The 21,042-nt window shown below is 47.4% G+C and overlaps 1 protein-coding gene across 4 annotated transcripts in view; it reads left to right on the top strand.

Annotated features, from left to right (window-relative positions):
• Positions 1–20,440, top strand: part of Phc2 (polyhomeotic homolog 2) — a 99,559-nt gene extending 79,119 nt beyond the window's left edge. For all 4 annotated transcript variants that reach the window (XM_038334177.2, XM_038334182.2, XM_038334181.2 and 1 more), the window contains 6 exons: positions 7,018–7,220; positions 8,659–8,785; positions 9,796–9,910; positions 11,113–11,254; positions 12,082–12,358; positions 19,090–20,440. In XM_038334177.2, the coding sequence (XP_038190105.1) occupies positions 7,018–7,220; positions 8,659–8,785; positions 9,796–9,910; positions 11,113–11,254; positions 12,082–12,358; positions 19,090–19,244 (1,019 nt within the window). In that variant the 3' untranslated portion in view covers positions 19,245–20,440. The remainder of the gene's footprint in view (positions 1–7,017; positions 7,221–8,658; positions 8,786–9,795; positions 9,911–11,112; positions 11,255–12,081; positions 12,359–19,089) is intronic.
• The last annotated feature ends 602 nt before the right edge of the window (positions 20,441–21,042 follow it).

The raw sequence follows: 21,042 nt of genomic DNA, 5'->3' as shown, positions 1-21,042 counted from the left end.
TTGGACCAGCCCTCTCTGCCTGTCTTGAGAGACAACAGCCTGAAAGTCGGTTGTATAGCAGTGGCTGCCAGGAGGGAGGGTTTGACCCTCCAGCTAAGGCCAGAGACAGATATTTAGCTCTTACCCAGAATACTGAGAGCTCGTCTGCCCTCCTGGCCTGCTAACCTAGCCTCAATGAGGTCATGCTGAAGTGGCACTCAGGCTGGCTTGAGGTCCCCAGGCTCAGTTACTTTCCCAGTCTACTGGCCAGCTCCCTTCTCCACAGAGAACCTGGGTCCAGTCTTGCCTCTGTGTCGGTAAAGCTCCCTGCTGTGCCAGGGTTTTCAGAGAAACTGCAGTTGGCCTGGCTGAGGAAGGTACTTTGAGGGGCAGGCTGGTGCCAAAGCCATATAGCTTGTAGCCTCCAGGCAACAGGTCTCTGTCTCACAGCTCTGTCCTTACAAGAACTGAACCGCTTACAGGCGGCGACTCCTCCAGGACTCTGTGGGAAGGAGCCTGCAATTTTCTCCCCACTAAGAGCTCCTTTGCTGCGTGTTCTAGGAGATACCATCTTCCAAGTGGCATTCACTCTTGCTTGAATTCTAAAAAGCACACCTGTAATGTGTGCAGTCTGCATGGGAGATGCACATGTGGTCCTCTGCTAAATTTAGTGTTGAAATTTGTGGGAGAAATGACTCATCCTAAATTGTAAGTGTGGGAAATGGTGTGCCAGGCCTATTGAAAGAGCATACGCTACTTCCCTTCTGGCATCTTGGAATATTGACTGTAGCCCCTGGGTCCTGATTAACCACATTCCTTTTTTTATTACTTCAAGACTCCCATCTGGGCATCACTCACCTAGATAATTGCCAGTTCCCAAACCTAACGTCCCAGACCACACATGATGCCTCTGCTTCGGTGTCCCGGAATGGAGGATCCATTTCCTGCCACCTCCCTCAAGTGCCCTCATACTGTTCCCAGCCAGTCAAAGCCTAGTGCTCCCCACCCAGTCCGTTCCACTTAGCAGCCCACTCTAGAGAAACTGGAACCACTGTATTCTGCCCAACTTTCTCTCATGACCTGGAATGTATTTGCTACTCATTTTGTTGCCGTGGCAAAATACATGACAGAGGCAACCTAAGAAAAGAAGGATGCATTTTGGCTGGAAATTTAAGAGTGCTGTTCACTGTAGTGGAGTAGGTGTAATGGTAGGACCTTGAAGCCGCTGGTCCCATGTGTCCACAGTCAGGAAGCAGAGAGCTGAATCTGGTATTAAACTCAGTTTCTCCTTTTTAATTCAGTTTGGACCCCTAGCTCCATGGAATGGTGCTAACCCACATTCAGGTTGGGTCTTCCCACCACCATCAAACCTCTCTGGAAACATGCTCACAGACAAGTCCAAAGTTTGTCTCATAGGTGACTCTACATTTTCTCAATAGAATATCACACAGAATAAGTCTTTCAATCCTGAAGACAAGTTGCTTCATGCCTTAGACTCAGGACCCCTCCACCTGGATCTGGTCCCCTTCCCTCCCACCGCACCTGGGTACCTAAGCAGTGTTGGAAAGGGTCTGCTTACCTGAGCAAAGTGGCTGACTCATAGCAGATTCTGAACGGGTATAGCCAAACTTGCACTTTGAAGATTCTCCCCAGGAATCTCTTTGTGAAGAGTGCCTGCATTGACCCCCTCCACCGTGCCCTTCTTCCTGGGAGGGGACACCTTCCTACATTTCACAGTGCCACCAATTTCTTTGGGGGTCTGGATATAACTAAAGAGATTAGGAAGGGTGGCCCTAGACCTTTCTACAGGCTTAGCTAGCCACTCTGGCTCTCCTCTCTGTAAGGTAACCTCTGCTGCTTGGAGCAGGTGTGGCTTCCCTGGATACAGGTGCAGAGGCGCCATTTTGCAGGTGCTTCACTCATAGTCTGGAGAACAGGCTGAGCTGAAGCACGGCACGACCGCAGTGCTAAGCCTAGAGCAAGTGCTGTTACAGGTTCTTGTTCTGATGCTTAGTGAGCCATGTTGTCAATTGCTGGCTCCTTAAAGTCTTTGTTAATTTCATTAGCTTATTCTCATACTGTCACCAGCCAAGACATCCAGTGTCAACCTCTGGCTTGCACGCATGTACGCACACACAAACCTTCCACCTTCCCAAATAGCAGATGGTTTGTGTGTCATCTGACATAAGGAAGAACCTGGTTCTGAACTGGCCAGTTTTGCTCTCTCTCCAGCTGACTGAAAGTGTCTTTCTGGGAGCTTCCCTGCCTTTGCCTGTAGAGGTCCTCCTGCCTTTCCAAGTTTCTGGATCAAGCTTGGTGCCCTAACTCTCCTCCACTGAGGAAATCCTCCATAGTGACTGTTACATTGGGCTAAGAAGAGCAGCTGTCATTTATGGGCAGGTCCACAGAAATGCCACTTCCACAGTAGACACCAACTATGCCACTCACTGTCACACTTCAGCAAGGAGTTTTTGGATCTCACCTGTGGCAGGACTCTGCAGTACCAAGGAGACCTGTGTTTTTAAGGCGATGCTGAAAACTGAGTTTACTATTTATTATTTTATATTTATAATTCATTGCAGTTTAAAAGGCATATGTCATATTTCGGATATAGGTTTAGCTCCTGTGAGTCACAGATCCTGCCTTGGTTAGTAGAAGTGAAGAATTCCAAAGATGATTTCAAAACAGTAGCATAAACAAAGGCCACTGAGTAGACCTTTCTTTTCTTGCAAAAGAGCTGTTTCTGCCAGAGCCTGTGAATGAGATCAGCAGTGAGAAACAGCCTAGTGGCTGATCATATGCTTAGTAAGACTCTGGCACATACTAGTGGTCCATTTGTGGTCAATTTAAAGAAGTTCCAGCCTGCCTCTTCCCAGCCGAGCTGGCCCATTTCCCCCTCCAGCCCCTGGAGCAAGGTGCACCTACCGGTCTGCCGAGGAGCTCACTGTAGGAAGGCATCTGAGACCTGTGGGAATCCCCCTGGCTGGAGAGCACCGAGGAACTGAATTCCAAAGACAGAGTTTCTTTGTCTCTTTTCTTTGCTTCAGGCCAGCAGGGCGGGTCCCTGCAAGTTTCACTGTCAGAAAGGCTTTTCCCCAAACAGGCTGCAAAGCAGTCTGGGAGAGTGGAAAGCAGATTAAATTAATCTCAGTGTGCTGAGCATGGCAGGGGGGTGAGACTGTTCGGACCTTCCAGAAATAGCCCAAACTCTTTGTTATTAAAGCAGGTGATGAACTATAGGGCATCATGACAGTGGCAAAGCCAGACGGCTGTGAATACCCCCCTGTGCCCCTGGGATTCTGTCTCCTGTAATCTTCCCCAGGATTGTGATGGCAGCTAGAATTTCTGGTGTGAGCATGAAGGAGTTCATTTGTTTGTCTCTGCATCTTAAAAAAAAAAAAAAGAAGAAGAAGAAGATACCAGAGTCCTTGCTTCCCATCGGTGAGCCCTGGTTTGTAGCCTCCACTGATGAATGCCCGCAAGAACTCCTCCTCTGCCTGACAGGGACAGTAAGGAAGAGGTTGGAGCTGGGGACATTGCAGTGGAGCAGGACTAGAAAGAGCCCACAAAAGGAGACAAGGTGTAGGAACAGTTCAGGGATGCATGTCAGTGACCAGTGGGAGGCGGCAGTGATCCATAGTGGAAAGGGAAGTGGCTCTCTTCCAGTTTAACTCTGTAGTAAGGGCCAGAGACGTTGTAAACCACACTTCAACCCGTGCCCAGGCAGGCCTGGGGCTGTTCAGAAACAAAAAGTAGCTGGATGTGGTGCACAGCTGTGAACCTAACATTAGGAGGCTGGGAGAGAGCCAAGTAGGGCTAAGACAGGAGCATCTCAAGTGCAAGGCTGACCATAGCAGCTTGATGAGACCCTTGTCTCTAGATGGAGAGACAGATATGAATCAAAAATATCTCTCTAAGATGCACATGTGGGTTTGCTAGCCCATGGAACAGGCTGAAAGGGCCAGGAGTTGGCACAGTTCACTCACTGGTGGAGATAGTCCCTAGGCCTTGCTAAGCCTGTGTTTGCTCAGTGTACATATCACATATCTGATTAGACCCTTTCTCCAGTCTTTTTTTTTTTTTTGGTTTTTCGAGACAGGGTTTCTCTGCAGCTTTTTTAGAGCCTGTCCTAGAACTAGCTCTTATAGACCAGGCTGACCTCGAACTCACAGAGATCCGTCTGCCTCTGCCTCCCGAGTGCTGGGATTAAGGATTAAAGGCGTGCGCCACCACCGCCCGGCTCCTTTCTCCAGTCTTAAGGAACATAGCTAGGATTAATGGCAGAAATTAGCAGGAAGACAGATTTGGGGCTCATTGTAAGGAAGAACTTTGTGATCATACTCTCCAAGGTAGCAAATTAGTTCCTCTATTGCTGGAAGCGTTCGGACAGACATGCTAGAAGTCACTGTGTGGGGAGTGCTGTAGACTGCCTGAGTGGTGGATGGGAGCTGACCTTGCTCTGCTAACCACAGCACATTCAGATCCTCAGGGACTGTCTGGCTGGAGTCTAGATGTAGCATTCAGCTCTCATTGTAAGCTTTAGATGTAAACAACAGTTATCCATCATTTTAATAAAATCTGTATTTATATCTGTGTAAACCTAAAATATTAGAAAGTAAAAGCAAGGAAAAATGGAATAAACACAGACTTTAAAATTTAAAAGAGAAGCCAGGCTGTGGTGGCACAGACCTTTAATCCCAACACTCGGGAGACAGAAGCAGGCTGTTCTCTGAATTTGAGGCCAGCCTGGTCTACAAAGTGAGTTCCGGGACAGCCAGGGCTGTTATACAGAGAAACCCTGTCTCCAGAAAGTAAGTAAATAAAAATAAAAAAAGAGAAACTTAGCTTGGTTCCTTTTGTCATTGGCTAGATCATGGCTATTCCTAGATTCCAAAAATTTGTTTCTTCAGTTTCTAAACACTCTTGCTGGAGAAAAAAAAAAAAAAAGACTAATTCCAAAGGGAGAATTTCCAGCTAAGAGTGGCGGCGCACGCCTTTCATCCTAACTCTTGGGATCCAGAGGCAGGCAAATCTCTGTGAGTGTGAGGCCAGCCTGGTCTACACAGTGAGTTCCAAGACAGCCACAGAGAAACCTTATCTCGGAAAACAAAACAGAAAAAAAAAAAAAAAAAAGAGGAGAAGGAGGAGAGAAAAAATTGGGACTGTCTCTAATTTTCTACAGAAAAGCCAAAGCTATTAGACTTATTCCACATTAGCACAAACATTTAAAGTTTTTTTTTTTTTAACTTGCTGGTATGGCTTTGGGTCAAATACAAATTAATTTTAAGATTTTTAACGTTATTTTGTGTGTGTGTGTGTGTGTGTGTGTGCAAGCATACACACATACTAACGTGCAGGTGTGCACTTGCCACACACTGCTCCTGTGGTGTCGGAGGACAACTTTCAGCGTTGATTTTCTCTCCACCATAGGTGCTGGGCATCAAGCTAGGGCCATGGGCTTGTGCGACACTCACCGAGCCATCTCACCAGCCCCAGAGATTAGAATTAAAGCCTTATCAGTCATGTCTCCTGGGCAGCTTTTGCTCAGCTCTGGAGTCTGCTCCTAGTTGGTTCTGTAGGAATGAGGACTGAAGGCATGTTGCCACCGGTACTTTCTTACTCTCAAAGGTTGCTCCTGATTTTCTGAACCAGAACTTCTGATAAGAAAATGACCCTGAGGGGGCTGGAGAGATGGCTCAGAGGTTAAGAGCATTGCTTGCTCTTCCAGAGGTCCTGAGTTCAATTCCCAGCAACCACATGGTGCCTCACAACCATCTGTAATGAGGTCCGGTGCCCTCTTCTGGCCTGCAGGCATACACACAGACAGACTATTGTATACATAATAAATAAATAAAAATAAATGTTTAAAAAAAAAAGAAAAGAAAAGAAAATGACCCTGAGGTTGGAGGTATGCTGGAGCCCTGTCAGAAATTGTCACTAAATGTTTCTGTTTTTAGTGCCTTGTGCCTGATCAGACTCCGAGTTCCCATTTCCACAACATGAAATAATGTCTTCATAGAAAGTGCTGTACAGAAGTTACCTAAGTAACAATGTACTGAAGTTATTTTTTATTTTATTGTTTTCATACTGTTTTCTGTTTATCATATACCACTGGCTTGTGCTTGATATTAATAGGCTTGTTGCAATTAAGAAATGGGTTTTCCACTTTTCTCTTTTAGACGATTCCAGGTTAAAAGCACCTCAGCTCACTGAGCACTTGGTGATACAGAACAGCCTTGGGCAGGGGACTGGGGAGAAGGCTCTTAAAATGAGGTGGTGGAGCCTTGCACCCTGCAGCAGTGAGACACCTCACTTGGGAGACGGTGGGCCACCCTGACAGGCCATGGGGGTCACCCATCCTTTTCTGGTACATTGTGTTGAGTTCTCCGGAGGAGAGAGTGGAGAGGTCTGTGCTGCTAAGGACTGGATGCAGTGTACACTGCACACTGAGCCAGAGGTCGGGTTGAGAGTGGGGTCAGCAGAGAAAAATGGTGGCTGTGGCAGCCGTTTCAAGCAGTGGAGAAAGAAAATGGCCCCATAACTTAGTGCAGCAGCCACCAAAGGGTAGTGTGCACTGGTGTTTCCTTGGCAGCAGTTTCAGGGTGCTATGAATCTGACCCTCTAAGAAGACTCCTAGAAGGTTCCTTTAACATCCGTCCACCTGGTTGCTCTATTACTCCTGAACCTGTGTTTAGTGGAGCTTTTAATACCCTTGCACTGTTTGGAGTTCTCTGTGAACAGTGTTGCTTTGTCTCAACCCAGTACTGCCTGAGGCCTTACTCCTCAGGGCAGTATTCTGGCTGGGTCAGCCTACTTAGATAGGTCTTGAATCTGTTTAAGAAACCTTGCTAGCTGCAGAGCCAGACTGTTCAAAAACTGATGGTGCTTACCCTGGTGGTGGGACCACAGTAGAGACCACCTGGTTGGCACTGTGGCCTCTGTGGGTGCTGTGGGTGCTGGTTGTCCATCTCCAAGCTGGCCTCCATTCTCATCCCTGCCACTTTGTCTCCTTTCTCTCTCTCTCCCTCTCTCATGCAGAGACAGGGCAGGGCATTGTTCATGCACTGACCGACCTCAGCAGCCCCGGCATGACCTCAGGGAACGGAAACTCTGCCTCCAGCATCGCCGGCACTGCCCCCCAGAATGGTGAGAATAAACCACCACAGGCCATTGTGAAACCCCAAATCCTGACGCATGTTATCGAAGGGTTTGTGATCCAGGAGGGGGCGGAGCCTTTCCCGGTACGGACTACTTCTTTTCCCCTCTTTTTTTTTCTTTAAATATATTTTAGATGTGTGCTAGAATATTTTTACAGTACCATGTAAAATTTCTGAAAATGTGAACAGTTTACTCTTACCTTGCTGGTTTCCCCATCCTTCACAATGTCAGAATAATTTCTCTTTAGGATCAAGTTTCTCCAGAGTCCAAAATGACTTGGTGATCAAGAATAATTGACAAAATACCCTTAGAAGCTTATGCTCATGGGCTCAGCAGTATCGCTGACTTTGTCCTGTGACCCCTGAAGTAGAGGGACTTAGTTCACCTTGGGATATTTGATGAAAAACAATAGACTTTGGAAAATTATTCTTTTTGAGTTTTCAATGCCAAAACCAAACAGCCAGTGAGGAAAAGGAGCCTGTTAGTACAGTTCCTGAGCTGTGGTGGAGACCAGGGTGGTGGCATGGAAGTGCAGCCTGAGATGTGCTTCTGGGAACAGAGCCTCCAGAGGGAGCTAGTGAGATCAAGGGGCCTTCAGCAAGGACACGGGTGGCTCAGCAGGACTGTGTACTGGAAACCCTGTCCTCTGGGGTACCTCTGTCTGCAGCTCATGCTTTGGATCTGTGGAAAGTCTTATAAGTCACAGAGGACTGAGCTTGGTTCCCGCAGTGGGTGAACTCCTTTCTGAACTGTCAGCAGGCAAACTCATTTGTGCACTCTCCCTCTGGAAGCTGGCCTCAGCCAGGGGCAGATCGCTCAGGGACAGCTTACCTTATAAGGACCTAGCTCTGCTCCATGCCTCCCCCTCCACCCCAGTCTGGTCCTCCCCCTGCCTCTGGAGAAACCGTGAGCCTGCAGAATGAAGGCAGATAGAACAGTAGCTCACATCATCCTAGACCACAGACCATGTGAGCTGGCCACCAGCTTTCCCAAACAAAACAAAGGCCCAAAGAGGTAAAACCAGCCTTGGTGCTGCCAGTCACAGGGCATTCCTCTGTGGCTGGGGTCACTTGTGTCCTGCTCTCCCCTGGGGCTGCCTGTTCCTCTGGCTTGGCTGTGGTCAGGTAGGGAACAGTATGAAATCTAAACAGGGACACTGAGTCTTGTAAATACACTTTCACACTTAGCCCTGCCCCTCTGGTGCTCTCTGAACACATGACCAGGCACGTGATCAGTGAGTGGTAAGGGAAATAGGATCTCTGCCCTTGGACACACCTGGCAGGATAGAATACCCCCAACTTCTTAAGTTGTCCCTGTACTGTGGTGCCCACTTTTGCTTGCTTTGGGAGCCGGACAGCAGAACAGTGCCCCTTGAGTGGGGCACCCTTGAATGATGGCATGTGGGAGGATTGGGGAGGGCTGATATCTGCCTGGCTACTTTGTACCTGTAATTATAATAAGGCTGAGTGGTGAGGAGTCCAGGATCTAAACCTTGTGGCCTCTATGTCACCTGTCCTCTAGGTGGGACGCTCGTCCCTGCTGGTGGGGAATCTCAAGAAGTATGCACAGGGGTTCTTGCCTGAGAAGCTTCCACAGCAGGATCACACTACCACCACTGACTCAGAGATGGAGGAGCCCTACCTGCAAGGTACGCACACAGTTGTGGGGTTCAGGTCTTCTGGTGTAGGCAGAAGGGCAGGCCTCACGCTTCCCTTTTCTTGGTGTCTGTGGAGGAACCCTGAGCAGGGACCAAGTAACATTCCTTCCCACAGAACATTTCCCCAGCACCTCCTCCGCCTCTCTTCCTGTAGAACAGAAACAGAAATAAGAACCTTCATCTCCTGCCTCTCCAGCAACCACATGGTCTCAGAATTTCACTTATTGTAAGAAGTGAGGATCAGGACAGTACCAGGCAGGAGTGCCCCCCTTTTGCTATCTCAAGAGCCTGAATTTGAGTTGGGAAGGCCTGAGGCACAGCCATGGCCAGGCAAAGACTCTATGTAGCTTGTAGCTTCTGTCTCTTTGGTGGTCATGGAGAAGGATGGTGACTCTGCCCGCCTCTGCTGTGCCCCTGGCCCGCAGTTTGAAAGAGGCATCACAGACATTCTTGGGGAACTCTCCAGTGGGAGTCCAAACCCATGCAAAATGAGTGGGAGAGTCTGTTGTTTTCTAAATGGATGCCACTGGGTGTCATATCCACAGAGACATGGAAGAGCAGGCTAGGAGCTCCTGCGGTTGGATTGTCTGCAGCCTACCAGTCTCTCCCCATACTCGGCTGTAGCACGGTTAATAACCCCGAGGCAGATATTGAGGTTCAACCTGAAAGCCAGGAAAGCAAAACAACCAGCCACTGGCTCTTACCTATAAAGTCTAAAATGGCAGTTTTGCCTCCAGGAATCCTTAGAATGAGACTGTGTCTGAGAGCTGTCTCCTCCCATTTTATATTCCTCTCTAGTTCTGGGATTAAAGGTGTGCACCACTACCGCCTGGTTTCCATGGCTAACTAGCGTGGCTACTGGGATTGAAGGTGTATGTCACCACTGCCTGGTCTGGAAGACTGACCAGGGATGCTGTTTTACTCTCTGAACTTCGGGAAAGCTTTATTTATTAAGATACAAATGAAATACTACTAAACTCAGCCATTTCCTTACTTTACAGAATCCAAAGAGGAGGGCACCCCCCTCAAACTCAAGTGTGAGCTCTGTGGACGGGTGGACTTTGCCTACAAGTTCAAGCGTTCCAAGCGCTTCTGCTCCATGGCTTGTGCAAAGAGGTGAGTGCCATGCCCAGCCCTTCCTGTCTCCAGGGCCCTCCCTAGTCATCATCTACCTTGGATGCTGTAGGTGAGGCTCGTCAATCCTCCAGGCTCCTTGGCCTGCCTAGTTAAAGCACTATATCCCAAGCATACCAGGTGAGTGCACTAGGCCTGGGAAACAGAAGAACCTGCCCTGCCTTGGGTTTGTCAGAGGGAGCGTCACTGTCCAGGCACACAAAGCAGCCCATTAGCTGGGCCCCAAGGGCAGCTGCCATGCCCTTAGGGGAAAGCCCTCCACAAAAATAAAATTTAGCCCAGACCATGGCAAGTTTTTATTCAGTTTGGAAAGAACGGATGATGATAAAAGCCACTGTCATTTATTGAGAAGCTACTTCAAAGTGGGCACAGTGCTATAGATGTGTAATGACTGAGACAGGATTGATTTAAGAGTGAGGTCAGCCTCCACTATATAGTAGTAGAGTATATATATAGTAGGGGCTGCCTGAGGAGACCTTGTTTCAACACAAAACAAAAGGAGACAGACAGACAGAGAGAGGTAGCAGCAGAGACAGAGAGAGAAACTTGGTGCCAGGGGTCCTGCTAGTCGGTTGTCTGTTTTCAGAACATTTCTGCTAGGCAGCTGTTCCATTGTCACCATTGTATTTCCTACTGTGCCCTTTTTATGGGTTGGAAACTAAGGCATGAAAGAGTGACGTAGCTGAGTCACGGGGACTCGGCTCTAATATGCCCCCTGCTCTCTGTAGGAGCAGCTTGACCTTGATGCCCCAGAACCCAAAAAGAGCTCTCTGGGTTCCAGGCAGAGGTGTTGTGAGTAGTGCCCTAGTTCCTGTCCTCAGCCATGCTGACCAGACTGTGCTGAAGGAGCCAAGGACTCTTGGTCAAGCTTTGCCAGGCCACACTCCAACAGGACAGTGGACAGAATAGTTTCCTAGCACCACAGTGTGTTGCAGCCACAGGCAGCTGTGCTCTGAGCAGTTGAATTAAATACGTCACCGGCACTCCCTCTTGTCATCCTGAGACTGGTTTTAGAAGGTGACTGGTCTCACACCCTGCCTCTCAAGAAGGGCTCTGAGCTCAAGTGCCTTCCCAGAGTCTCAGTGATCAGCAATGTCCTGGAGTCAGTTTGTACCCATAGACTCGGGTACAAACTGTTTGTGCCACCTAGGGCTCCTGCTCTGACTTACTGCTCCTCCCCGCAGGTATAACGTGGGATGCACCAAACGAGTGGGACTTTTTCACTCAGACCGGAGCAAACTGCAGAAGGCAGGGACCACAACCCACAACCGCCGACGGGCCAGCAAGGCTAGTCTGCCCACACTTACCAAGGACACCAAGAAACAAGTAAGAGCCATGTTGAGCTTCCATGGCATGCTGTCTCCTCCAGCTGCTGCTCTCACTTCCTACAGGTCTCGCATCCAGCCCTCTCTAGGTCCCCTCGTGGGACCCTTTTCTCAGACCTAGGGGCCCTTACCCTTTCCAGTGGTCTTAACCTAGAATGACCCCACCTTGGGGTTACCATCCATTCTTGATTTCTTGGGTCTCACCCTGGTGGCCCTGTGAAGACGGACTATTCAGGTTACCTCCCACATTGCACTGGGAGAGATGGCAGCCTCCACTTTTTCCCCCGACTACCTTTTTGCCCCCTTTAAAACTGAACACTGAGATGGTGAAAGTCTCCCCATCAGGAGCATGGATATTCATCCATTAAATATTTTTCCCAACAGTTCCATGCCAGTGATTCTGTTGGGCACTAAAGACCCAAGGGCATAGTCTTAAAGGAACTCACAGCCTAGTGTGGCAGTCTTCATCCTTAAGTCGTTGGTGGTGGTGGCGGTGGCAGGGCTGGTGGTGACCTTTATCTTGTACCTTGTTAAGAATCTGCTAAAAGCTGCAGTCCAGGATGTACATATGTGGGAAGTCCATCTTGGTCGTCCAGATCACACAAGACACCACTACAGGACAGACTAAGAGCAGGTTGTTGCAGCGTGCTGCAGCACAGCACAGTGCTGAGGGACTGACTGTCCGAGGTGGGAGAGCAGGAAGACGGGGTGTGACCCTAGGAATAGGGAACCAAGCAGAAAAGGGAGCAGCACCTGCCTCCACCCCTGCTTGACGTGGGAGTGGTCAGTTCCCCAATCCTGAAGAACGCTATTTCTCTCTGCTCCCAGCCCTCAGGCACTGTACCCCTTTCAGTTACTGCTGCCCTGCAGCTGACACACAGCCAGGAAGACTCCAGCCGGTGCTCAGACAACTCAAGCTATGAGGAACCCTTGTCACCCATCTCAGCCAGCTCATCCACCTCCCGACGGCGACAAGGCCAGAGGGATCTGGAGCTCCCTGACATGCACATGCGGGACCTGGTAGGCATGGGACACCACTTCCTACCAAGTGAGCCCACAAAGTGGAATGTAGAAGATGTCTATGAATTCATCCGCTCTCTGCCAGGTAAGTTCCTTGGAAACTTCACCTGCTGGAATAATGGGAGTGAGGGGAGATGGAGACCTCACCTCCCTCCAGAAGGAAGCAGGACTCAGGGTGCAGAGGCAGGAACACAAGGCCCCTGCTTGTGAAAGCATATGTTCTAACACAGCAGACTATGGAATACTTCATGACCACCATTTGAAACAGCTGCAGTCTAGGACATAGTCTGTGAAGAACATGAGCATGGAATTAGCTCTGTCTCTTCCTGCACAAGGTGGGAAGGAAGTCAGGAGGGAGTGTGGTGTCATAAAAATAAACAAGCTGGAGTGAGATTTTTCAGGTTGAGAAACTGCCCATGAGAGAGAGCAGCTTGAGCAAGGACAAAAATGTATGGTATGGTGGGCGCTGTGTATAGCCCTTGGCATGGAGGGCAAGTGGATATGAAGTTGGCATCAACTTGGAAAGGCAAATTTTCTAGCATTCCAGAGTCTTCCAGGGGTACCCTGAAACTTCCTACCTTTCTGCCAGCCTCATGCATCTACTGCAGGGCAGCAGTGACGGCGGCCACAGCCTGTGCAGGGGAGAGTGTGTTATAGAAATTGTAGGTGAGACAGAGCTGGGTCAGTTCTGTCATTCTCACTTAACCTCGTGTATTTGTTGTCTGTCATGTGCCCTCAAGTTTGTCATAGGATGGTTACTTTTGTCCTGCAGCCCTGTCTCGTGCTCTCTTATAAAGTTGCAGCTTTGTGTCAGCCAAGGCCAAGGCTACTGCAGGCTGCTCTGGGGAAATGGAATCCTCTCTCCCATGATTTGCAGGAAGGGGCTGGCTGGGCCTCTTATGGCAAGCATGACAGCAGGTTTTCCCATAGCTAGTAAATCCTAGAGAGCTATCAGAAGAAGTCATGTTCTTTTGGATCTAGCCTCAGAAATCATACTCTGTCATTCCTACAGTATCTCACTGGTCATACAGATAAGCTTTGTCCTTTGGGGGAACCTGCAGGCTGGCTTAGTGAGGGTTTCTACTGCTGTGATAAAATACCATGACCAAAAGCAAGTCGTGAAGGAAAGGATTTATTTGGCTTACATTTTCATATCACTGTTTATCATTTGAGGACGTCAAAATAGGAACTTAAACAGGGCAAGAACCTGGAGGCCACAGTTGGTGTTGAGACCATGGAGTAGTGCTGCTTACTAGCTTACTCCTCATGTCTTACTCAGCCCACTTTCTTATAAAACCCAGGACCACCAGCCCAGGGATGGCCTCATCCACAATGTGTTGGGAGCTGGAGGCTGGGCCCACCCCACCAAGCTCTAAGAAAATGCCCTACATATTTGTATAGGCAGAATTTCTCTGTGTCTCTGCAGTTGCTCCCAAATAACCACATGGAAAATTCTTATTAATTACAAATACTCGGCCAATAGCTCAGGCTTGTTACTAGCTAACTCTTTTTTTAATTTATTTATTATGTATACAGTATTCTGTCTGTATGCCTGCAGGCCAGAAGAGGGCACCAGACTCCATTACAGATGGTTGTGAGCCACCATGTAGTTGCTGGGAATTGAACTCAGGACCTTTGGAAAAACAGGCAATGCTCTTAACCTCTGAGCCATCTCTCCAGCCCCCTGGCTAACTCTTATAACTTAAATTTAACCCATTTATATTAATCTACTTTCTGCCATATGGTGTTACCTTTCTTTCATCTTGCACCTCCTGTTTCCTCTCCATGTCTGGCTGGCAACTTCTCTGTCTTCAGCCTTCTTCTTCCCAGTGTCTTTAGTCTGGTTCCCCCTGTCAGACCTCATCCTGAACAGCTATTGGCCAGTCAGCTTCTTTATTAAACCAATCACAGTGGCATATATTCACATAGTGTAAAGGAATATTACATATTTCCCCCTTTTTGTCTAATTAAAAAGGAAGGTTTTAACTTAAAAAATTATATACAACAAAAACAGTTATTAAGAATTACAATTACAATATCCAGACCCTTTGTATTTGGAAAATTTAGAGAAAATACTCTGAAATAATATTATTTATCTTTGCGAGTCTAAAATTTTATACCCAATTTACCTTTTATCATAACTAAGGAAAACTTTAACTATGATTATCTGGTCTTCAACTCCGTCAGAGACCCCCAGAAGGGTGAAATGTTACCTAACAACAGGGACATCTGGCTGTCTGAACAGTCACCCAAAGTTCATTTGTAACATTGGGGCATCCAGACTTGGTCTACAGGCCTATTATATCTGATAGACATTCTGAGAAGCAGGGAATTTTGAAGGACTATCCTACCTTGTCTTGGCAAAGTTTGGCAGTCACCTTTTTTGGACAGTATGCTGTCAGCAATTGAGGTGAGGGCAGTTTCTTTACCCAAATAGCTAGTTTTTATCATAAAAAAGCAAAACTCCATACAAAGGTTCTTTGATGCCCATCATCTTCTTTTGTAGTCAATTGGTGCTGTCAGGAGCAGATACATGTCTCACTGTCATGAAATGCCTTAGGTTATTGAACATATCAAATGCCATAGGTTTTTGAAGTGTTTGATAAATATGTGTATGTGTATATGTGTATCCATTTATGACCTTGAAAACATACCTAACATGACTAAGTTTGACTATTATAGATGACTATTAATCTTTATTTCTTAGTTATACATTTTAAATAAACTGCATAAACATAATACCCTAAACAAGAGTAAAAGTATGCATATATTATTTAAAAATTAGCTTTAAATTTTTATCAGTAAGGGCTGGAGAGATGGCTCAGAGGTTAAGAGCACTGACTGCTCTTCCAGAGGTCCCGTGTTCAATTCCCAGCAACCACATGGTGGCTCACAACCATCTGTAATGAGATCTGGTGCCCTCTCCTGGTCTGCAAGTATACATGCAAGCAGAACACTGTATATGTAATAAATAAATAAATCTTTAAAAAAAAAAAAGAAAAAAATTTGTATCAGTAAACCAAAATTCATACCAATGTAAAATATTTTGAGATTAATGGTTGATTTTGTATTGAAGTAGATTCAGTCATCTATCCTTTTCCTGTCCTGTGTCATATCCCCCTTTTTTCCTTTAGAAAGAAAATCTTGAATTTAGCTCTTTTGTTTAGCTTTTTTCCTGACTATGACCAATAACAACACGTAACTATGATAGTAAACACTGGGTGGTGGTGGCGCACGCCTTTAATCCTAGCACTCAGGAGGCAGAGGAAGGTTGATCTCTGTGAGTTCGAGGCCAGCCTGGTCTACAGAGAGTTCCAGGACAACCAGGGCTACACAGAGGAATTCTGTCTCAACAAACAAACAATGATGATGGTAAACATCTGTCACCCATTTTTAGGGATGTGGGTGTTGTTTTTCTAGACTGTTTCCTATTATCTGGGGGCTCTGGCATCTTTGAGGAGCCCTGAGAAAATTTAGGATGATGATTTTTTTTAAGTCTTGGCTGGAGTAGTTTTGTGAGGCTGAACCATTTCAGCCAGCAGCCTTGAAGCTATTCTTGATGCAGAACTCCAAGGAAACTGCAACAGGTATTTTGAGAGGCTGGACCACCTGAACCATTTGTTTTCTTTGGTGTCTGGTTCCCTTGCGCCAAAATATATAAACTTTCAAAGGTAACATGCATATCTGTATTAATACAAATACATATTATATGTTGTACACAAGTTAAAGATGATTCTTTGTTTTGTATTTGAGTAGGTAAAATATACGTTACATGTTTTGTAGGGTTTTTCTCTCTTTTTTTTTCATTTTTGAAACCAGAATGTTTATTTTATGACAGATTGAAATCCTCAAGATGAACTGGATGCTGCAACAGCTGCCCTCTTGGGTTTAGAGTTGTCCCTTCACGGAATCCATGTCTGAATTTTGATAGACAATTTTTAGGTACCTCATCCACCCAGTCCTGGTAGTGTTTTGTCTCTTAGCCTTGGTACTTCAGTTATATTTTCTCTTGTGTTTGGCAGTATAGCCACATTTGCCACAGGTAGACTTTTGAAGGTGGCAGGCCTTGGAGCCACAGTGGCGGCATACCTGTGTGTCTTATTGCGATACTTTCCAAAAAATGACATTCCTTTTGTTACCTTGCTTCTGCCACCAAGACCAAAGAGACCAGAAAAGCTTTCTCTCTCTCCATCTCCATCTCTCTCTCCCTCTCCCCCTCCCCACCCTCTCTCTCTCTCTCTCTCTCTCAGGTTTATTTCTTTATGTTTATAGTCAGGATTTTCAGGGGGTCTTCCTCAAAACAAATCTGATCCATATAAATCTGTAGTGAATCTACAGCCACTCGTTTTCTGTGAAAATAAAAACATAACCTCTCTCCCAAAGTAACACACCTTTTAAATTCCATTTTGAAGTCAAGATATTTTTAGAATATATAGGTTGATTTAATCTAGCAGTTTCCATAATCCAGTGTTTCTTAGCAGTTACTTAGCTCATTGATTAGCAGTCACAGCATAATATATACCTGATCTAGAATCCCATGATTTCCCATTTTTACATGGATTTTTCTTTATTACTTTGTTTGTTCTCTTTTTAAGTATTTTATTGTTTTAAAACATTTTTTTTGACTCTATACCTTTTTTCTTTTCTCTCCCCCATGTCTTTGTACATTTTTAAACACACTGTAAACCATTTGGAGGCCTTTTTCGTCTGAATCTCTTTTTTTTTTTTTTTTTTGTTTTGTTTTTTTTGTTTTTCGAGACAGGGTTTCTTCTGTAGCTTTTGGAGACAGTCCCGGAACTAGCTCTTGTAGCCCAGGTTGGCCTCAAACTCACAGAGATCCACCTGCCTCTGCCTCCCGAGTGCTGGGATTAAAGGCGTGTGCCACCACTCTCTGGCTTAGCTCTACACTCTGATCTTCAGGCAAGCTTTATTTATTAAAACACAAATAAAATTTCACTATAGCCAGTCAGCTTCTTTATTATACCAATCACAGTGACATAGATTCACACAGTGTAAAGGAATATTCTACACGCTTGCCTACAGCCTGATCTGGAGGCATTTTCTTGAGTCAAGCCTGGGCTTGGAGAGCTCTGTCCCTGCTGCGTAGGTGTGGTTCCCTACTCCAGAGATCCAAGAACTAAGACAGGTTGTCTCCTGCCCACCACACCCCAGTATCTTGTAGGTAACTGAGGGAAGAACGGAAACAGGCAGGCAGCTCTGACCCACACCAGCCCTGGGCAGCCCTTGCTGCCATTTCCTTTGGAGTATTCCAAGCCTTCAGTGACTCTTACCCACCCTCAGAGTCACCCACCTGCTGTGACAGGCAGCCCGGTGTGAAGAGCAACTTAAATCGCAGTGCTTACTGTAATTCCTGCTTTTTATTTTCTATTACCTCTGAGCTTTTCAGTCTCAGCTAGCAATATTTCTGACAATATAATTTTCTTAAAATCTTTATAGTCTCTGAGTCTTGTTGAGATTCATTCCATCATACAAAAACACACCCCAAATCCTCTTTCAGATAAGCCTTTCTGTAACGTTGGGCTTCTTCTGGAGCCCTTAGAGTTCTTGGGAGTCCTTCAACTGCTCAGAATTTCTGAAGCTGCCCTGCAAATACCAGGGGAGCCCTTCTCCTCCAGAGAATCATGTCAGTTCTTCAGGAGCCTGGGTTTTCTTTTGATTTGGAGGTCTTTTATTTTGATTTTATTTGTTTGTTAGCCTGTTTGTTTTTTTGAGGGTTTCTCTGTGTAACCCTAACTGTCCCAAGAATTTGCTCTGTAGACCTGGCTGGCCTTGAACTCAGAGATCTGCCTACCTCTGCCTCCCGAGTGCTGGGGTTAAAGGTGTGCACCACCACACTGGAAACTGTTTTCTAATCCTGGCACTGTTGGCCACCTGAAAGGCTAAGGGCTTCCTGAACCAGCAGATACATGAACCATGGTACACAGAACCGACTTTTCTTTCCTTTCCCTTCCTCTTCCTTCCAACAAGAAGGCAGGCAGCATCCTTGGCCTTCTACCTGAAAATATTGGAATGTTGCACTTCATGTCCCCAGTTCAGTGCTGCAAAACTTGTTGCTTCCTAGCAGGATGCAGTTAAATCCTAACCCTCCAGCCCCCTGTAGCAGTTCCTCTCTCTCCATTAAGCTTCCAGCAGTTTCCCCTGGGTTATGGGACTTCTGCTCAGGATCCTAGATCACATTAGGCAGTTACTGTTACTCTGCTTGTCCTATCTGTTGCTGGCCCCAATACTAGGCCATCCCTACATGTTCAAAGTTTTTTAATGTCTCACCTCTCTCTAAGGCATCAAAGTCTGTGTTATCGGTGTATTGCTATGAGACAAATCACTCTAAAGCTTAGTCTTAAACAGTAATGACCCATTCATTGTGTCAGAATTGTGAGGGTGAGGCATCTGCCATGGCTCAGCTGTGGTTCCAGTTGAGGGCATCCTCATCCAAGGAGCTCAGTCACATGACAACGGGCCTCTACTGTTAGCCAGCATCTCTTCAGAGGGGGCTAATGAAGCATTCTAACATGGTCAGTTTGCTCCGTTATAAGTTACCTGCAGGGGTAAGGGAACAAACAGCTGCTGTCCTTTCCGTGAGGCCTCGGTGGCCACTTGCTTGCCCTCTGTACCAACTCAACACCTAGGACAGTAGTTGGGGAGGGAGGGGTGTGCCTAACAAGGGCCACATCTTGACTTCCTGCCTCAGTCATTTAGCCTCTCAGGCTTCAAGACAAGAACAGCAGTACTGCTCTTAAAGTACCTACCATGTGAGGCTTGTCTCTAACTGCTGCTGTTGTCTGTGGTCTTCCTCAGGTTGCCAGGAGATCGCTGAGGAGTTCCGTGCCCAGGAGATTGATGGGCAAGCCCTGCTGCTGCTCAAGGAGGACCACCTGATGAGTGCCATGAATATCAAGCTGGGGCCTGCCCTGAAGATCTATGCACGCATCAGCATGCTCAAGGACTCCTAGAGGCTCTGCCCTGCCCGCTGCCCCAGGTGGGCACCGCCTCCTCCTGAGCAGAGCCACACAGACATTCCTGAGCAGCCCGAGATAGCGCCAGTTGGAGGGAAGGGGCTCTCCCTAGGGGCGCAGCTGTGAGGAGGTCTCAATTCCTCTTCAGTGGCTCTCAGGGGCCATTTCTGTGGGAGGGGTAGAGAGGTAGGTGGCACAGAAGATGGGGCTTTGCGCTTGTAAATACTGATAGCACTGGCTTCCTCCAAAGTCCCGATGTTCTAGCCCCCCTCTAATCCTTTCTCTGTCCCCCATTTTCCAGGGGGTTTATGGTCAGGGCTCCCCAACCTGAGTTGGGTGACTTCCAAGGGCAGCCAGCAGGCCTGGACAGAGGTCTTAAAGCCTTTGCCTTCTCTCCCCTTCCCCTTCTTATCCAGGCCTGGTTAACCTTCCGTTGTCAGCTTCTCCCCCTTCAGCCTGTTTCCACAGCATCCAGGGGTTCTGCCCCTGCACCCTCTGCAGGTGGAGAGAGAGAAGCTGGGCCCAGTTTGGCCATGCCTGCTGGCACAGACGCCTTAACGCTGTGTGTATGACTGTGTGACTGGGAGCCTGGACTGACAGGCCATGAGCTGCCCTCTGGCATCTCCAGGTGTTTTGTAGCAAACAGCCACTTAGTGCTTTGTCCTGGACTCCACTCAGCCTGAGGCTGGGGAATAGAAAGAAAGGGCAGACCCCAAGAGTTGGAGATTAGAGGTCCCCTCCAGGTGGCAAGAGGTTTCTGGGAAGCTCTCCTCATACCAAACTGGTAGTGTGTCCTGCTGGCTGGCAAGCAACATAAGGAAGCTACAGGATCTAGACTATGTGGCCCAAAGCCCAAGCCTCCTGTGACTTCACCTGCCTGCCCACCCTTACACCCTCCACATGGGAGGGGTGTAACTAAAGACTGGCTGGAGGCACTGTGGAAGCAGCCTTTGGCCTTCCACTCCTACACTTGCTTGTAAAACTTGTATAGCAGTAACAGCTACCTATGGAAGGACCAGGCGCCTCTGACTTACCCTGTCCTCACCAACTCTGGGAAGTCAGACCCTTCCTGGGAGGGGCGGGCACTTTCTCAGCTTGGCCTGCCCCCTTCCCCAAACCCCCAGGCAGGGTTGGAAATGAAGGACTTTTTTAACCTTTTGTTTTGTTTTTAAAAAATAAATCTGTAAAATGTGCCTCTTCTGTGGCTTTCTCCCAGGGATGCCTGTGTGTCTGAGCTTTGTTCCTGGGTGAGGAAAAGAATGGGACTGGGTTGGGGAAGGATGGCTGCCTTAACTGAGCAGTGCGTCCGTGCCGCCTGACTAGGGCTGGATCATTTCATTCCTTCACCCCAAATCAACACACCTCAAAGTGAAAATGCAGGGCCCTTCATCTCTGAGCCTTCCTACCTGCTTTTCCCACCAAGGCAAGTGGAAGGCTAACATCAGTAACGCTTGAGCCAGAACCCAGACTCTCCTACTTCCACCAGCAGGTCTGATGGAACTGCTCTGCATGCATAAGATACAGCGAGGTGGGGACAGCTTTAGCTCCTTCAGCACTCGCCGGGCATCGCATGCTAATCATACGGTAGAGGAATGGGTGGGGAAGGAACGTGCAAGCCTTTTATAGAGGAAAGAGAGCAGATGATGTCTGATAATAAAATAATAGTGGTAATATGTGCAAGGACAGATGAGATGGAAGCCGGCCAGACTGAGGGAAGGCAGCCAGGTGGTAGCTGGGGTTGGCTCTGTGCCCCTGGGGGGTACCTGTTAAAATGTGATTACCCCCTAGAAGAGAC

This window comes from Arvicola amphibius, chromosome 6, assembly GCF_903992535.2.
Source record: "Arvicola amphibius chromosome 6, mArvAmp1.2, whole genome shotgun sequence".
Taxonomy (NCBI): domain Eukaryota; kingdom Metazoa; phylum Chordata; class Mammalia; order Rodentia; family Cricetidae; genus Arvicola; species Arvicola amphibius.
This window is presented reverse-complemented; position numbering and strand designations above follow the sequence as displayed.